Source organism: Pleurodeles waltl, chromosome 11, assembly GCF_031143425.1.
Source record: "Pleurodeles waltl isolate 20211129_DDA chromosome 11, aPleWal1.hap1.20221129, whole genome shotgun sequence".
NCBI lineage: Eukaryota > Metazoa > Chordata > Amphibia > Caudata > Salamandridae > Pleurodeles > Pleurodeles waltl.
Window position 1 is genome coordinate 100,155,325 of NC_090450.1, and position 15,970 is coordinate 100,171,294.

At 42.1% G+C, this 15,970-nt stretch overlaps 1 protein-coding gene across 2 annotated transcripts in view; it reads left to right on the top strand.

Annotated features, from left to right (window-relative positions):
• The window catches only part of ZBBX (zinc finger B-box domain containing), a 440,192-nt gene that overhangs the window by 246,324 nt on the left and 177,898 nt on the right, over positions 1 to 15,970 (top strand). The window contains exon 13 of one of the 2 annotated variants that reach the window (XM_069213223.1): positions 4,260 to 4,339. In XM_069213223.1, the coding sequence (XP_069069324.1) occupies positions 4,260 to 4,339 (80 nt within the window). The remainder of the gene's footprint in view (positions 1 to 4,259; positions 4,340 to 15,970) is intronic. The other variant, XM_069213224.1, reaches the window with a different exon arrangement.

Genomic DNA, 15,970 nt, shown 5'->3' on the forward strand with positions numbered 1-15,970 from the left:
AGCTGAGTGGACTCCGTCAACACTCCACATGGATCGCAGTTCGCTCCTCCTACGACTACAGTCAATACAGAACGCTGCAGTCAGACTTGTCCTTGATCTCCGTAGACAAACCCACATCACCCCTACCTCACGCACCTCCACCGACTCCCTGTACAGAAACTGTCCCAGTTCAAGGTCCTGACCTGTGCATACAAGGCCCTACACAACCGTGGACCTGCCTACTTGAACCAGTGCCTGAACTTCCATCAGCTCACGAGACACCTCTGCTCTGTGTCCCTTTCTCTAACCCACACCCTGCATCTGCCGTAGCAGATGTAGAGGTCGCTCCTTCTATCTAGCAGCAAAGAGATGGAATGAGCTACCCTTTCATCTACAGACCTCTCCATCTCTTCCAGAGTTCCCAAAGTCCCTGACAAGCTTGCTATTCACCTAATCAGCTGGACCCTGACAGCTCCTGTATACCCTCATGGGTGACCAGTGGCTCTCTGCAGATCTACTGATTGATTGATTGAATGTGACTGGGGATGACTAACTTGTATCCTTTATTTGCTGTGTAGTCTTTCAAAGAGAAAATAGTTGGAACAATTTAAAAGGACTGAGCTTTTAATTGCTCACTAAAGAAGCATAGGAACTATTCATTTTTTAACCGTTTCATTGCTTGTACTGTTCATAGCCTGTTGAGAGGCCTTATACAGACAAATGCGAAAACTCAGATCTTGTGAAATGTGTCAGTATGTTTAAGGACTAAAATGTTGAGTCACGGTAAAGACAGATTGTCTCTCCAGGCTTTTCCACCTTGAGGGGATCTCACCGATGAACTTGGACTACATTTCTGCCATTAAAATTCTGGTGGGGTGTGTAAGACTAATCAGTTTGGTATTACAAGTCGTCAGACATCTTTTTCTTCATCCTCTTTCTTGATTTGTTAAATTAATAGCAATTTCTAACGTGTTGTGCAACAAGAACAGATTTCTGGCCCCGAATGTTTGAGCCCCATAGGGGCTAAGGCCTGTATTTTTACCTGAGAGCCTCATTTTTCCTCTGTATGCTGACACCACCTTTTATGACCAAATCCAGGATTGACCAGTGCCTTATAAACTTTGCTCATTTGCAAAATGGAAGACAAACTTCCCCCACCACCCCAGTCCAGTGTCCTTCATCTGTTATGCACTTACACTGCGGGCAAACGTTTTTATCTCTCTAAATTAAATTCAGGCCACGAAGATACCCAAATGCAGTGTGAAATGCTATTCATCAGGTTATGTATTTTGTTATTTTTAATGTCACGTACACTAGGATGTATAGTAAATTTCGGTATATTCCATGGAACTTTGACATAAAGATGTAAAAAAAGCAAACAATTTTGTGTTTTAGCAATTGTTGCCTGCGTTAATGGGAGGGCAGGATGTTTTCTCTTTTTCTGAGTATTTACTACAGCGCATTTTGCCTCTAAAAAATAGAGAAGTATACTAAATGTTTTTAATAGTAGGAAAATGTCTTAAGTCATATGGGCCCACATGTACTATCGCACATTTTGCGAGTTCCTAATTGCAACTTTTTGGGACTCAGAATTAGGAAGGCATAAACTGTGATGTAACTGTATCTCAGACAATGTTTGCGATTTCCCAATGGGTCACAAAGGACCTGCCTCATAAATATTCCCGAGGTAGGTTGCAATTTGCGACCCATTGGGAATGGCCTGCATTCAGAGGGATGGTGGCCTTCTGGAGTCAGCAGACCACCATGTTTGTGATAGCTTTTCAAATAAAGCATTTTTTGTAAATGCAGCCCGTTTTCCTTGAAGGAAAACGGGCTCCATTTCAAAATTAAAAATGAAAAGTGTTCTTTTAATTTTTTAAGGGTAGGAAATGGTCTGTGGAACCACTGCCGGCTCTCAAAAAATGTTGGCGCCCACATTCACAAAGGAGAAGAGGTCTCTTGAAGACCACTTCCAGTTTGTGAATGGGTTACCACCTCCTTTTTGGAGTCGGTAAAAGGTTAATGTTTTGCAACCTCATTCCGGTTGCAAAACATTCCATCATCCCCATGCCCCTCCCTAATTTCGACTCGTAAACCCTATTTTACAATTTGATAGTAGGTTACAGAATTGGAAAATATGAATAGTTCATGTCAGAAGGCTATTTAGCGGTCCCACATGGCCCAATTCTGTTTGTTTCCTCTAAAAACTTTTGCACATGTGGCCCATATATTGGTGTGCCCCAATTACACACTTTATATTTTGGGCCATGTAAGGTTTCTGTGTCTTCAACTGTAGGGGTATCTACAGAATAACAAGGTATAGAAAACAAGTTGTTAGACTATTGAGTGGGATACTCAGTTAGACTCTCCATGCTCAGAGGGCAGACTTGCCAGCTATCAAGCACCATGAAAAAACGCCAGGGTAACATGCAGAAAAGGTGGATTCCTAAAGTTTCCTTTTAAACTCTTTATCACACAAGACTTTGCATGCATTTACTTTATGTTCCACTCATATTTCTTCTCTCTGTACCTTCATCCGTTTCTGCTCCTTTGATTCACCTCCTGTCTGTAATCCTACCATAAATGATCTTTGTTTCACCTGTTTTTATTCATAATTCTTGTCCTATTGTTTCACATATCTAATGTTACTTTGACCCTTTGTTATAAGACCTTCATTATCATATAATTCCATTCAGTACTGTAATTGCACTGATCCTCTGCCACGTTTACTTTACTTCTAGTCACATCCATTTTTCAGGTTCCCAGGGTCTTGGAAGGTAATATTTTAGCTCAACGATGCATTTCTAATATAAACCAATTCAGATTTGAATTATTATTTTCCATTTCTGCATTTCCTCTGAATACGATGTATAAGGGTGTTTCACAAAGGCATTCATGAGTCCTGCAAGTAGTACTATAACTCCAAAGTTCCATTTCCCCAGTCTTAAAAGTGTAAAGAGGGAACAGCGCGTTCTATTTGTGCTAATTTTATATGAATTTTCCTGAACATTCCAGTATTTCGCCGGTTTTTATATTGTGGGGCCTATTCACAAAGGTATGTAAAGGAACACTAAAGGAGTATAGCTTTCCAAAATGGCGCTGTGGATAGACACCACAGTATAGCAGCGATTTAATATCACAGTGGTGCTCACTCAGACTTGCTTGAGAACAACATGAGCCACAGAGCATAGCAGAGGCTTTCAATAGATCAAGGAATAATTCAAGACTACCTTTAATATTAGTTAATATTTCATATTTAACAGAATGCTTATACATAATCTGAGCATACACTTCAAGCGCTGCATAGCTAATATTGGTGCAGGGAAGAGGAACGTTCTCCTACAGGACATAAGTAAATTAAGAAACACACAATACATACGCCTCTCTTTTCTTAAGGGTTGCTTGCTATTGTTGGATTTCAAGGACAAGGGAAGCATACTACAACAGCGATCATTTAGCCTCTTTCTGTTTGATTTAAAATCAGTGTGACTGGAACTTGATTTTATAGCTGTGACCTGACATTAGACATTTGTTGATTAGGCGGAAATGTGCCTTTTTGGTGAAAATTAACTTTAATAATTCAAGATATTAGTGCCTTAAAACAGCATAGCTCTGGCTTTATTGGAAAGCATTGGAATTGCCAAAACCAGAAAAAACAAGGACACTATGACAGCAATTTCGTTTTAAATAAACTTGTTCCCAAGATGTGGGGTCAGAGGTTACATACTTTGAGCTGTATAAAACCCTAAGAACATTGGCATCTTACACGTGTGGATTTTATATTCTTGGTTCTGTCCAAGTGTTTGTTTTAATAATGAAGATGTATTAAAGATTCTGAAGTCACAAATACCTGGGGAAAATTACCTCTAAGGGAGGTGCAGCTGCTGGTATCTTGGCCTGGACTTGTATGGTGCTGAAGTTTGTTTGGTGAAAATATGATAATAATGTTGAATGTTATTGGGAAATTTAAACGATTAATTCATATATAACAGCTCCTTATGGATTTTGAAACCGCTAGTCAACCAATACACCTATGCAATGAATATAGTATTTTGTTACTAAAATGCTATACCCATGTCGAAAATCAAGAGCAAATATAGAAGCAGATCGCACCCAACATAAATATTTGATTTAAGCAAATCAATTGTTTGAATCATAGCGGATCCCATAACTCTCTTTTTAATGTCAAGGATAGTCTCCAGCTTAATCATGTTTGTTTTATCTTAATCATAACTGATATCTTGAACTTTCTGCAACTATTTCTCTTTCTTATTGCCTAGGAGCTGGACAGCAACATAGAGGAATCCAGTAGTTTTGTGATTCATGAACCAGACTCTAGTGATTCATGCACTGAGAAAAGGTAACTTTATTTACTTTTTTTAAATAGATTTACGAAATGCCTAAAGCTCTTTCCTACCGAAAATTGATTATATAATTTACATTGCTCAAACTTTTGATGCATATTTCGGACCCTGTGTTATTAAATATTGTTCTTTTCCTCGTCTACTGGTTCGTGCCATTTATTGACAGGACATGAAAATGATTTTCCAAATGCTATGATTCTCTTTTATTTTGCATTGGTATGTTTGTTTACCTCTCTTTACTTTGCTGTCCACCGTCTAAATGCATACTGCCTTTGTATTTGTGGGATGCCTCCGATTATATTTGGGATGTTTACTTTATGATGGAGATTTCTGCTAGGTGCACAGTGAAAGGAGAGAAATGTTTGTTATAAAGAAATAATAATTAGATGTCTGCTTCCTATCCTCACAACTTGAAATGCTAGATGCCTCAGTAACCTGCCTACAAAATACATTGGTTTACTAAAGACAGTGCCATGTTGCTAACTTACCAGAACTTGCATTACCTGGTGTGCTGAATGTTGCACAAATATTTGTGATCCCTGCACAAGCAGGTGTTTGAGCAGGGTTCGCAATTTAAGGGGACACTTGTAGTCAGAACTAAAGTTGTTAAGGATACATGGATTAGTTGAGTTTCCTTTTCCTTTTGTGGCATTTCCATTTGGTCATATTCTTAACAAATTGCACCATCATATACCAGAACTAAAAAAAAATAGCTTTCTGTGGCTTACCAATTTAAAGCCATCAAAGCTTTCAAAATGTGAAAATTTGTCACGTCAAAAGGCGTTTTAGAGCAATTTTGTGCAATTGCAGTGTGGGGAAACTGGGCTGATTGCAAAAGCCCCTCACTTTTTGCCCCCATTTTTAGCTAATACTGGTGTTTCCTGATTCTGACTGACTCTGCCCCACTAAACAGTCCCTGGGCTAGTGCACTGTTCAAAATGGTATATGCAAATTAGGCATAATTATAACTGGCTCTGACAACCTACCTATAAATCCCTAGTATATGGTAGGGTGTGTAGGTGTAGGGGCCCCATGGTAGATAGGGCACTGCTGTGGTCCCTGGTGTCATTGTAAAGGCCAACCTGCTTTGCTGGCTGCTTTCAAGTTAAAATGTATCCCACATTTGACTTTGGAATTAAAAGTACTTCCAAAGTCTCAAATTACCTTATTTTTGCATATATGTAATCCCTAAGGTCTTCCCTAGGTGCCCCGAGGGTTGAATGCAGTGTAAATATAAGGAGGGACCTTATGAAAGATGTTTTATGAGCCCTGGTGAGGGAAAAGCTGCCAAATCCATGTTTCCCCATTGGCAATGGGCTCCATAGGCTAATATCGAGAGACTTAATTTAAAAATAATAAAGTCTTATTTCGAATACATATGAGCTGAAAATAGCAGGTTTTGCACCAAATTAAATGTTATAATAAATCCAACAACTTGCCAATGTTGAATTTAATGTAAGTAACACAGGGAAAGGGTTTTAGAACGCTTTCTGAAAATTACCATATTCAGCCCTGTGGTGCCCTTTCATGACTGGTCAGCCTCTGGCAGCCTGAGCCAGGCTACCCTGATGAGTTGTGAAGTTGCCTGGGCTTAGACAAAGGAAGCATCTGGTGGTGGGAGAACTTATGCATCAGATAGCAGAACAGGATGGGAGAAGAGTAGCCAAATTGGCCTTCAAAGGAGGGAAATGCACTTGGGACAGAAACCAGACCTCCCCCATTTCCTGCACCCTCAGACAGATGGGAGCCCCATTGATTTGATTAGGAGACGAGCTGAAAAGGGTGTGTTAAGAGAGACTTAGCCATCTTGGATTTTTAGAGAATGTTGCTCCCTGGGATTGATTTTTGCCATGCTTCACAGGACGTGGTCGCCACAGAGGGTGCCCTCCTGCACTCCATTGTACAGGAGCACCCCCCTGCTTCCCACCCCAGGGGGCAAGGATAAATGAGGCAGAGCTGCCTCACAATTCAGATCCCTGCTGGAAGAAGAAGGACTGCCCTGTTGGACCCTTATCCTGTACCTGAAGAACAGCACTCCAGAGGACTGCACCAGCTGCACACTTTGGGATTCATCAAGAAAGGGACTTTGCCTTGCTTTTGCAACTCCTGGAGTAGACTCCCTGTAAGCTACAGGTATAAAGGAGCTGACTAGAGTCCCCTGCATCAAGTCCTACAAGAAGAGCCCAGCTAACCAGCGTCCAGTGGCCATTTGAGGATTCTGACCAGGTACATTCTGGGAACTGTAGTAACAACTTCTAAGGAGCAACTCAGAGCTTCTGGAACCTTGGATCAAGTTTGTGGCACTTCAGGGACCTAAAAGAGACCTCTGGTAGGCGATCCAGAAGTTTGGAGAACTTTGGAACAACCATTGTGAAAAGCTTCATAAGTTGTAGAGGTGCATTGTGGGAGTTGTAGTCCTAGATCCCAAGAGGCAAACCAGAGCCTCTGAACCCTTGGCTGGTGTGTGGACCGCTTTCCTGAATCACAAAATACTTCTGAAAGTAAGTGTAACAGTGTTACATCATGGGTGACCTGAACTCTGGACTTTGTCCCTGTCCAGTACAACCTTTTTTTAACCCTTTGAGCGCTATTTGCTTCTAAGCGCTAGTTTTACTTTTAATATTTACATTTTCTCATCTCTGGTTCCCTGTCATTTTGATGTCACTTTAAGAATAAAAATATTTCGTATTTTTATAAATTGGTGTTGGATTTTCATTGTGTGTTGTGTTTTATTTATTTACTGTTTTGTTGATATTTAATGCTTTACACACCTGTCTCCCAAGTTAAGACTAACTGCTTGTGGGCCACTCTACCAAAGGTTGATCAAGTATTAATTTACATAAGACCTTGAAAGGGTTTTTGGCCTATTGCTAAGTACCTACTTGCCCTTACCATTGAACCCTCGTTCCAACATGCAGTGTGTGCAAATCAGTTTTAAGGTTTGACTTCTACCAATATAGTACCCTTTTTAAATGTTCGGGTCATTTTACACTTATCATTTAATTTATGACAAGTCCTATCATCTTTGGGGGGAGGGTGGTTAATTTTGGACTGTTATAATGTATTTTGCTTTGTTGACGTGTTTCAGCTCGTTATGGCTCCTGGAGCTGTCGTCAGGACTGGACCTCTGTTCATCTTTTATTACTGGTAGGCAGGCAAACTCCGGTTTGTTGTGTGTGTTATACTTTACTTCAAGGGGCGTTGCTTCTCATTTAGTTCATGCTCTCTGTTAAGTCCCTGTGTCTTTTAGGGAGCGAACGAATAAGCCTTCAAGTGAGCTAGCTTATTTCTTCAATTTCATTATGTCACAATTCTGCAAGAGTGCTCATCTTACCGATGATGTTTGCAGCCCTCAGATATTCCTTACAGTTAGCTGCAAAAGTGAGGACGAATCATTACTTCTGGCTCCGGTTATTCTTCTACTCAAAAGTTGGATGAGGCTGCCAAAAGAGGAGCTCTTCAGCAGATTGACAGACTACGATGATGAAAGCCCAATAATAGCAGATGTGAGTCATCTATGAAGTAAAAGAAAGGGATTTTCTCCTTTGAAAGGCACCTTGGTGTCAAAAATCACACAGGTTTCAATATTTCCACACAAAGATTAGCAAGAAGAAAATGCCAATGTATTGCCGCCTATTATGAAACAAACTAATGCTCTGGTTGCTGATTTTATAGGCTAATGAATCAAGTGATAAAGGAGCTGTGGAATAACAGAGAAGGCTGTAGTTCCTGGAGGCAAAGTGTTTTCTTCAATAAAGGGTGGCAGTGCTATAAATTATCCTGTGCAGCAAACATGAGACCTTAAATCTTGTTTCTACTTTGACAGCCTTTTTAGACTCAAAATGCCAATTGATGTATGATCACTGATTCCAACAGCCATTGTACTATTGTCTCCTGTGTTATGTGTTTTTCAAACTTTTGTTGTGTGCTGTTTTATTACTTATCCTCAGGGGCTGTGTTATATAATGTGCCTTGGGGGGGGGGGGCAAAGGGCTTGTGCATCCACTTTCCATGCCTCCTCTGGGGTGCAATAGTATTACAGAAGAGGCAACACTGAAAGTGCTGGCACATGTCAGGGGAGGACATTCCTACATTTGCATGGGGGTGTGGCGTCACACAAATGAGGGAAACTCTTTGCTTATGCACCCACACCTTATTATAGACACTGGCACAGACGCAAATAAGTCATTAGGAGATACACTCACAATGTGCCACAAAAAGGTGGCACACTGTCATGCCGCCTCTTGAAAGCAGCCCTCTGTAGAGGGAGGGTATAGGGGGGTCCCATGGACCCTTCAGACATTACCCTACAGGTGGACACAGTAACTTACTGCACCCGTCTGCATGGGGATCTCCAACACCTTTGGTTGCTACCTGCACAGAGTAACAAGGATCAGCTTTGAAGCAACAGCTCCGTATTTCACTGAAGTCACTGCCCCTATCCAGTTTGCCATTGCCCCGGGGGCAGCACATTAATTGTAATAGGACTCACTGTCCTTGTTTCTGCCCAGCACACCTGTTTAAAGGTGTGCCATGATGCAAACAGGAAAAGTGTGCCCTTTCCATAATACAGACCCTGATTTTAGAAAAGAAGAAGAAAATAAAATAAAGCAGCATTTGCAAGATAATCATCTGTTGAATACTGGTAAATTATATCCTGCATTTGATGCAATGGGGTTATTTAATAGAAACCAATATCGGGGGATGGGTCAAAACCTGAGTGATGTTGGAACAAAAAAGAAGGACCCTGTTCTTAGACTTGCATCAAATTGTAATACTTTTACCTTGATTAAATAAGTGCATTGATGTGAGATCTTTAAGAAATATTTAAATATGAACAGTACTCTTTTCAACATCTAGAACCAGAAGAAACAACTAGCGTCATAATTGTAAATCAGATTTGAGCCCCACATTTGTCACCACATTGTATGATCACATACAGGAACTCAAAGGGTATGGTGCTTTGTAGCTCTGATAGAGACTTCTAGCTGCAGATTCGTTACCTTTGAATATCCCCAGGTGGCAGACTGGATCCGGAAGATGTTTGAGCAGTACCCCAGTGCACTGGTAGGTGGTGTGATTCGGCTCCATGTCGGCATCATTCACACTGGAAGTGACATGCAAGGTACCTATATAGGCACCACTTTGGTGTGTTGACGTCAGTTATTCCTTTCTGCGCCAGATAGCACTGATCAGGATTGAGCCACTTCCCAGTGGGTTTTTTGAGTGTTTTTTTTATTTTATTTTTTAAGTTTTGTCAACTCTTGCGAGATTTTTATGTCTTGGTGTGAGGATGTCTCCAAAGGAATCAGCTGGTTTCAAAGCATGTGGGGCCTGTCACATGCAAATGTCAGTGACAGACCCTCACTTGGTGTGTTTGTGGTGCCTGATACCAGGATATGACTCCAAGATGTGTGAGGACTGCCGCACCATGCACCCAAAGGCGATAAAGGAGCAATCCCTGAAGCTGCTCACTGCCCAAAATTGGTCAACTCTGCCGTGCTCGAGGTCCCGTTCGTGTGACAGGTCCTAGGACTGTTCTTTGAGCTCCTTCCGACGTTTGTCATTGCATTCAAAATCACTGGAGAAGTCAGGTATGTCCCACAAACACAAGAAGTTGAAGAAATCCAATCACTCTTTGACTTCCCTGCATCAGTCAAAGTCATCGGATGTAACAAATGAACATCAGCATTCCAGGCACCGCGATTCAACATGCGTGTTCCTGGATCAGCTCCATGCTTCCCCCATTTTCCAGCAGCAAGAGTGACCCCCACCCAACTCAACAAAGTTTATGAAGTCATACACCTCATCTTTGGGTGGCCTGGCGCTATGGAACGTCTTTGAGCCCCATGGGTGCCATATGGGCACCTGCTAGGGCCACACCAGCAGAATCGCCTTCGGCACCAGTCAGGCCCCAAGGTTCCCTCGCTGGATCCAAAGTGGAGCCACCGGTGAAGCAGAGACCCTCTTCGGTACCCGCTCATGTGCTGATGCCTCTGTGCTGCCTACAACCCTAGGTAGCTCCTTTCCCATCATTATTCATAAAGCCAGATAGGTGTCACTGACATTGTGTCCACATGAGAACATTCTTCCCTGAGCAGGTCCAGTGTCTTGTTTGATGGATTGGCCTGGTGAAGGAGACATTTGAAAAGGGTGTATGAACCCTTATGGAGATGACTCAGGTGAGGAGGACAACTGGTATGAGGAACTGGGTGAGACAATTGGGTTGGACACTCCTACTGACACTAACCTGGATACCCGTCCTACCGTCGCTATGGAAGAGGGAGCCTTGTTTGAAATGGTGGTGTGCAAAGCAGCTGAGGTCCTGGACCTTAACCTACCCTCAGTGACAGCCAAAACTAATGTCTTGACTGAGGTGCTTCAGCCAGGAGTCACCTCCCTCAGAACCCTCACTCCTATTCAGTAAAGTCCGTGCACACATCTTACTTGGGGTCAGGTCCAAGCCCTGCACAGGGGCTCCTGTGAATAGGGTGATTGTCTGCCACCATCGCCTACTCCTGGGGATCCCAGTTTACTTACCCAGAACCCCAACCCAGAGATCTTGGTGGCCCAAGCCTCCTCATCCAGCATCCACCCTGGTGCATTTCATTACACTACACCAGATAGGGAATCCAAGAGGCGGGACACCTTTGGTAAGAGAATATTCTCTTCCAGCAGCCTTCCACACTCGGTTGGTGAACACTCCATACCCATTGGGCCATTATTCCCATACACTATAGTATTTTTGTTGCGCAAGTGCTGCCTATGTTCTCTGTGGAGGGAGGGCCATACTCAGGCTGTTGCAGATGGGACAGATGTGCCTAAGTTCAGCTCCGATGTGGATTTGACACAACTGACTCGCAGAGCAAAGCATTTAATCGTTGATGTTCCTGTTAAGCTTCGGGTACACAAAATCTACAAGAAGCCCACATTCCCAAAAAGACCAGCTAACTAGTCCCAACTGCATCTGCCCTGGACCCTGCTGGCGGTTTCTACTGCAGTAGGTCCTGACCCCAAAGGGTGTCGGTAAGGTTCTGGAACCCTTAGATAAGTCTCCTGCCCAAACTTCAAAACTCTGGACTTGAAAGCTTTTTTAAGACTATTTGCTTCTGGAACAGGCAGACCAGGACCAGACTGCCAAGCTTATAGGCCAAGGGTAAATTGCCAATGGTTCTGACTTCTCTGTAGCTTCTGCTGCATGCTCAGCTGAATGTCTGGATCTGTTTACTCCAAGGCCACTTAAACTCGATCCCTCAGCTACTGTGTCATTGCTGTTGAGAAGAACTCAATTGCAGTTTTGAATGAGGTGCTGGGGGAGTCACCCCCCATTTTGGCCAACAGTGCTTGGGTGTTATAAAGGCTCTCCCTAGCCACCCATATGGTATGTTGTGTATAATTGTTATGAACCTGGGATTAGTAAAGCCGAAGGAGAGTAGAGTTAAAAGCCTTTGTATTTCTTTTTTTAATCTCTGACCCTCCTGTGTGACAGGCACGGGAAGAAATCAACAGAAGTGAACAGACCCAAAGCCTACCTACTTATGCATCAGGCAGTACCAACTTTCCAGATTTCTCTTTCATTTTCTCCACGTGGTCACCATTGTTAGCTGAAATGGCCACCTGAACCATCTTTGCAGAGAGCAAAGCTCACAGTCAAAACATACAAGTCTCAGGTTGAGCTATGTTTTGGGTTGAGAAGAGCTCAGTGGTCTGCCTTGCACATCAGACAGACAGGGACAATGCATCCTTTAGTAACTAAAGTCCTAGCTATGTTGGAATGCAATGTTCCCAAAACACAGACCCATGTGAGACTCTTTCTAGGACACATTGTGTTCTATTGCTAGTTTATTACGAATTATAGGACAAATGTTGCTCCAGTGTAGGACTTGACATCCTTGGGCTGGTTATCCCTCAAACCTTTTGCCTTCACTTCTGCTGTTTTGATGGTTTCGGTTTTGTTGGTTCTAAGACTCTGCATACTTTATCACTGCTAAACAGTGCTAAAATGTTTGTGCTCACTCATGTAAACATGGTAAAATTGGCTTACCACCAGTCAGCATATTTAATTTACTGTACGTGCCCAGTAAAGTGGTATACCACATACTCAGGGCTGGTAATTAAATGCTATTAGTGGGCCTGCAGCACGTATTATGCCACCCACCTACATAGCCGTTTAACACCTGTCTTAGACCTGTTATTGCAGCCTGTGTGTGCAGTCTTAAATGACATTTCAACCGACAAATTAACTGTTTGACAGGCCTAAAACTTCCTAAACTATTCGATTGTTACTCAGATATCACCCAGTGGGTATCATCATCTTATATACTAACATTTCCCAAATTTGAGAAATAATTCACGACCTACTAGGCACAAGGCCCTGTCCCCATGAAGTTCCAACTTCACTTATAATTAATTGTGCAGATTATTAATCAGTAGGTGTTATTGCATGTTTGAAGGCCAATTTTTGAACATGCCAAAAGGTTGGTTATGGGTGTGGTTTTTCCACCAAATATAACTAATATTTATGTGTCTGATTTTGAAAACAAAAAGTCTATTTACTCATCAGCCAATCCGTTTTTATCATATATTTCCAAATGGTTAAGATATATTAAGGATGCCTTATTGGTGTGGCATGGTAATACTGATTTTACTATTACATTTCCACAATTGGCTTAATTATCTGAATCATAACGTAAAATTTTCACGTCAATTTAATTCTACAAAGACTAAGGGGATCATTATGAACTCGGCGGGAAAAACCGCAGAGTTCGGGCTGCCGGTCAACCAATGACCACAAGCGCGCAAAAGCCCCGCCGGCCACATAATGTACATTCATCTGGGCTGGCGAGCGAAAATAGTGTTTCTGCTTGCCGGCCCAGCTGAATGCAGGTCCTGAACATTGACGCCAGCTCCTCATGGAGCCGGTGGCAATGTAGCAGTGCGGCAGGTGCAGCAGCACCCGTCGCGCTTTTCACTGCCCGTAAATCGGGCAGTGACATGTGCGACAGGGCTGTGCACGGGGGCCCCAGCACTGCACATGCCGCTGGCATGGGCAGTGCTGTGGCCCCCAAGGCACCCATTCTGCCAGCTTTTCCCTGGCGGGGTAAACCGCCAGGGAAAAGCTGGTGGAACCAGGAACATTATCCGGCAGGTAGCGCTGCCCTGTCGGATATGTAACTCCTTCATCACCAAGCTGCCTGGCGGCGGAAGCCATGTTCATAATGACTGCCCAAATTTCTTGATATAACTATTAATGTTGACAATGATATTCTATACACAATACCACCCCCAAGGACTAACGGACAATCTTCCATTTGGACAATTTCTGTGACTTAATCACAATTGCACTAAGAAAAGTGACTACTTTATTGATGCTATAAAAGTATGACAAACTAAAAGCCTGTGGGTACCCTCTCAGAACACTCAAAAGATTTTTTAAAGGGCTTGAATCCCTGTTACAATAAAATAAAAAATAAAAAAAGTAATCATAGTAGTATGTGTTTCAGCCTTTGGAGCCCTGTCCAACAAAATCATGCATAGACATTGGAAACTTTTAAAATGACTCCATCTGTCATGAAAATGTATGTTTGCTTTTGAGTGTGGCACCAATCTGAGAAATTGATTAATAAAAGTTTTTAATGAACCAGCTAAACTTAATTTATGTCTATAAAGGTATACCATGTGACCATTCCATCATCAAACGTTTGTTATACTGTTCCTATGAGTTTATTAGGACTGTGTATTATGTCAACAAGAGCCTCGCAATAAAGAGATTTAGTCTACATATACCATTGGTAAATGTTGGTTTATTTTGTTTTTGCTAGCTCACAGTACCACATTCAAACCTGTGTCCTGACCAGGATAGTAGATTTTTCTGGTAGCCTCGAACATTACCACTCTGATTCCCAAGGAATTCATGGAAACAGATCTAACCCTTTTGTTTTATCTTTGCATGCCGAATATGTAACCAAGACAGATGCAAAAATGCATTTCCAAAACATTTATTGAAATATTCGTATTCTTGTAAAGCAAATGTGAGCTGTGATTATTAGAAAGATGAGAGACAAGGTTGTAATTAGCATTCTCAGAATGGTGAAAAATATAAATTTTTCAACCATGTTAATTAATACTAATGTTACTCTACTCCTATCTGACTCTAGCACCTATGCTAAAGACAGCATAGCAGGAGTACCTTCTGCCAGTTCCGTTGGGATAGTCTAACCCCCATACCTTGGTCTTATGTGTCAGGAAGCCGGTCTAGGTCTTTTGTAGGATGAAGGTCGGGGTCAGCAGGGCTGCATCTCTGTCACAGTTCACAGCACTTCCATGATAATCCCAGCATGGAGGGCTGCTCTCTATGAGCCTTTCATGGATGCTGCTTATATAATAAAACACTGTCCTTATCACAGTGTGACAGAGGTGCAGAACAGCATCTTTAGTTTGTCTAGCATAAATAGATTGTCTACCGATGAGCACAGAAAATAAAACAGGTGTATCTAAATGTGCAGACTATAGTGTGACAATGCCTGCCAAGAATACATTTGTATGTAGCACATTCTTTTGTTAGTGAAAAATGTGTAAAAAGCCACCACTAGAAAGAAATGTCAAGTGGAAAATGAAAATCTAAACTGGATACTAAACACGGGTCCTACAACACAGTTTTCTAACTGCAATACAATTTTTTTTATCTATTGCATTCAATGCCCATGCATGTTACCCTATATTGGTAAAACCAACCAGGACGTAGGTAAGCGAATTGCTGCAACCCGTAGATATACTTTCAATATGGCCTCCAGAATATCCAGTCTGGTTTTTTGGAGAAAAAAATACTTTTTTCATGTATGCTTTTTTTTTTTGCCCAGATCAGATTCACTCTATTAAACTATTGTGTCTCAGTGATATGTTCCACATAATTCATTTGTGATGCCACTCTGGGACATTGAATATACTTCTCATACATGATCCCTTTGTTGGCCATTTACCTTTTTTTCGGTTAAATACCACAGCTCGCAAGGGGTTATGAGGTTGGCCTTTCCTTTTAATTTCATACTTTTAGAAAGTTGGTATTTTTTGTCTTAACCATTTGGTGCCTGCAGCCTGTTTTCTGGTTCACATGACTAGGTATAGTTGATATTTGGTCTCTGTGTATTTCTCTCGGACAGCTACACAATAGATGGTCTGGGTGTTGACAGGATGGGCCATCCTGACTTGATAAGAGGAATGGGGCTATCATCTGTCACACTTGCACTGCAAAGACTCTGCCTCATCACACACACACAACTTCATACTAGCCTATTGTGCCTGCAGGCATACTGGGAGCAGGGCAAGGAGTCAGGAAATTTCAGACACTCCTGTTGGGAGAAGACTCCAGAAGTTTCTTCTGTTTCAAAGTAGCACCAGGTATAACCTTCAGAACCACTCTTCAGTACACTTTTGGACCCATGGATACTATGGAAGAAGGTCTGGCCTGCTATTTGAAGCTTGCCCTGCTGTCTGAGAAGGAAGACTGGATCTGCACTCTTCAGCCCAGGCTACCTGAATGACTCCCAGGGCTAGTTAACTGGCTTACTATTCCGAGCTACAGGGAAACAACAAGCTCCAGAAGACTCCCTGCAACTGCCAAGCTGACC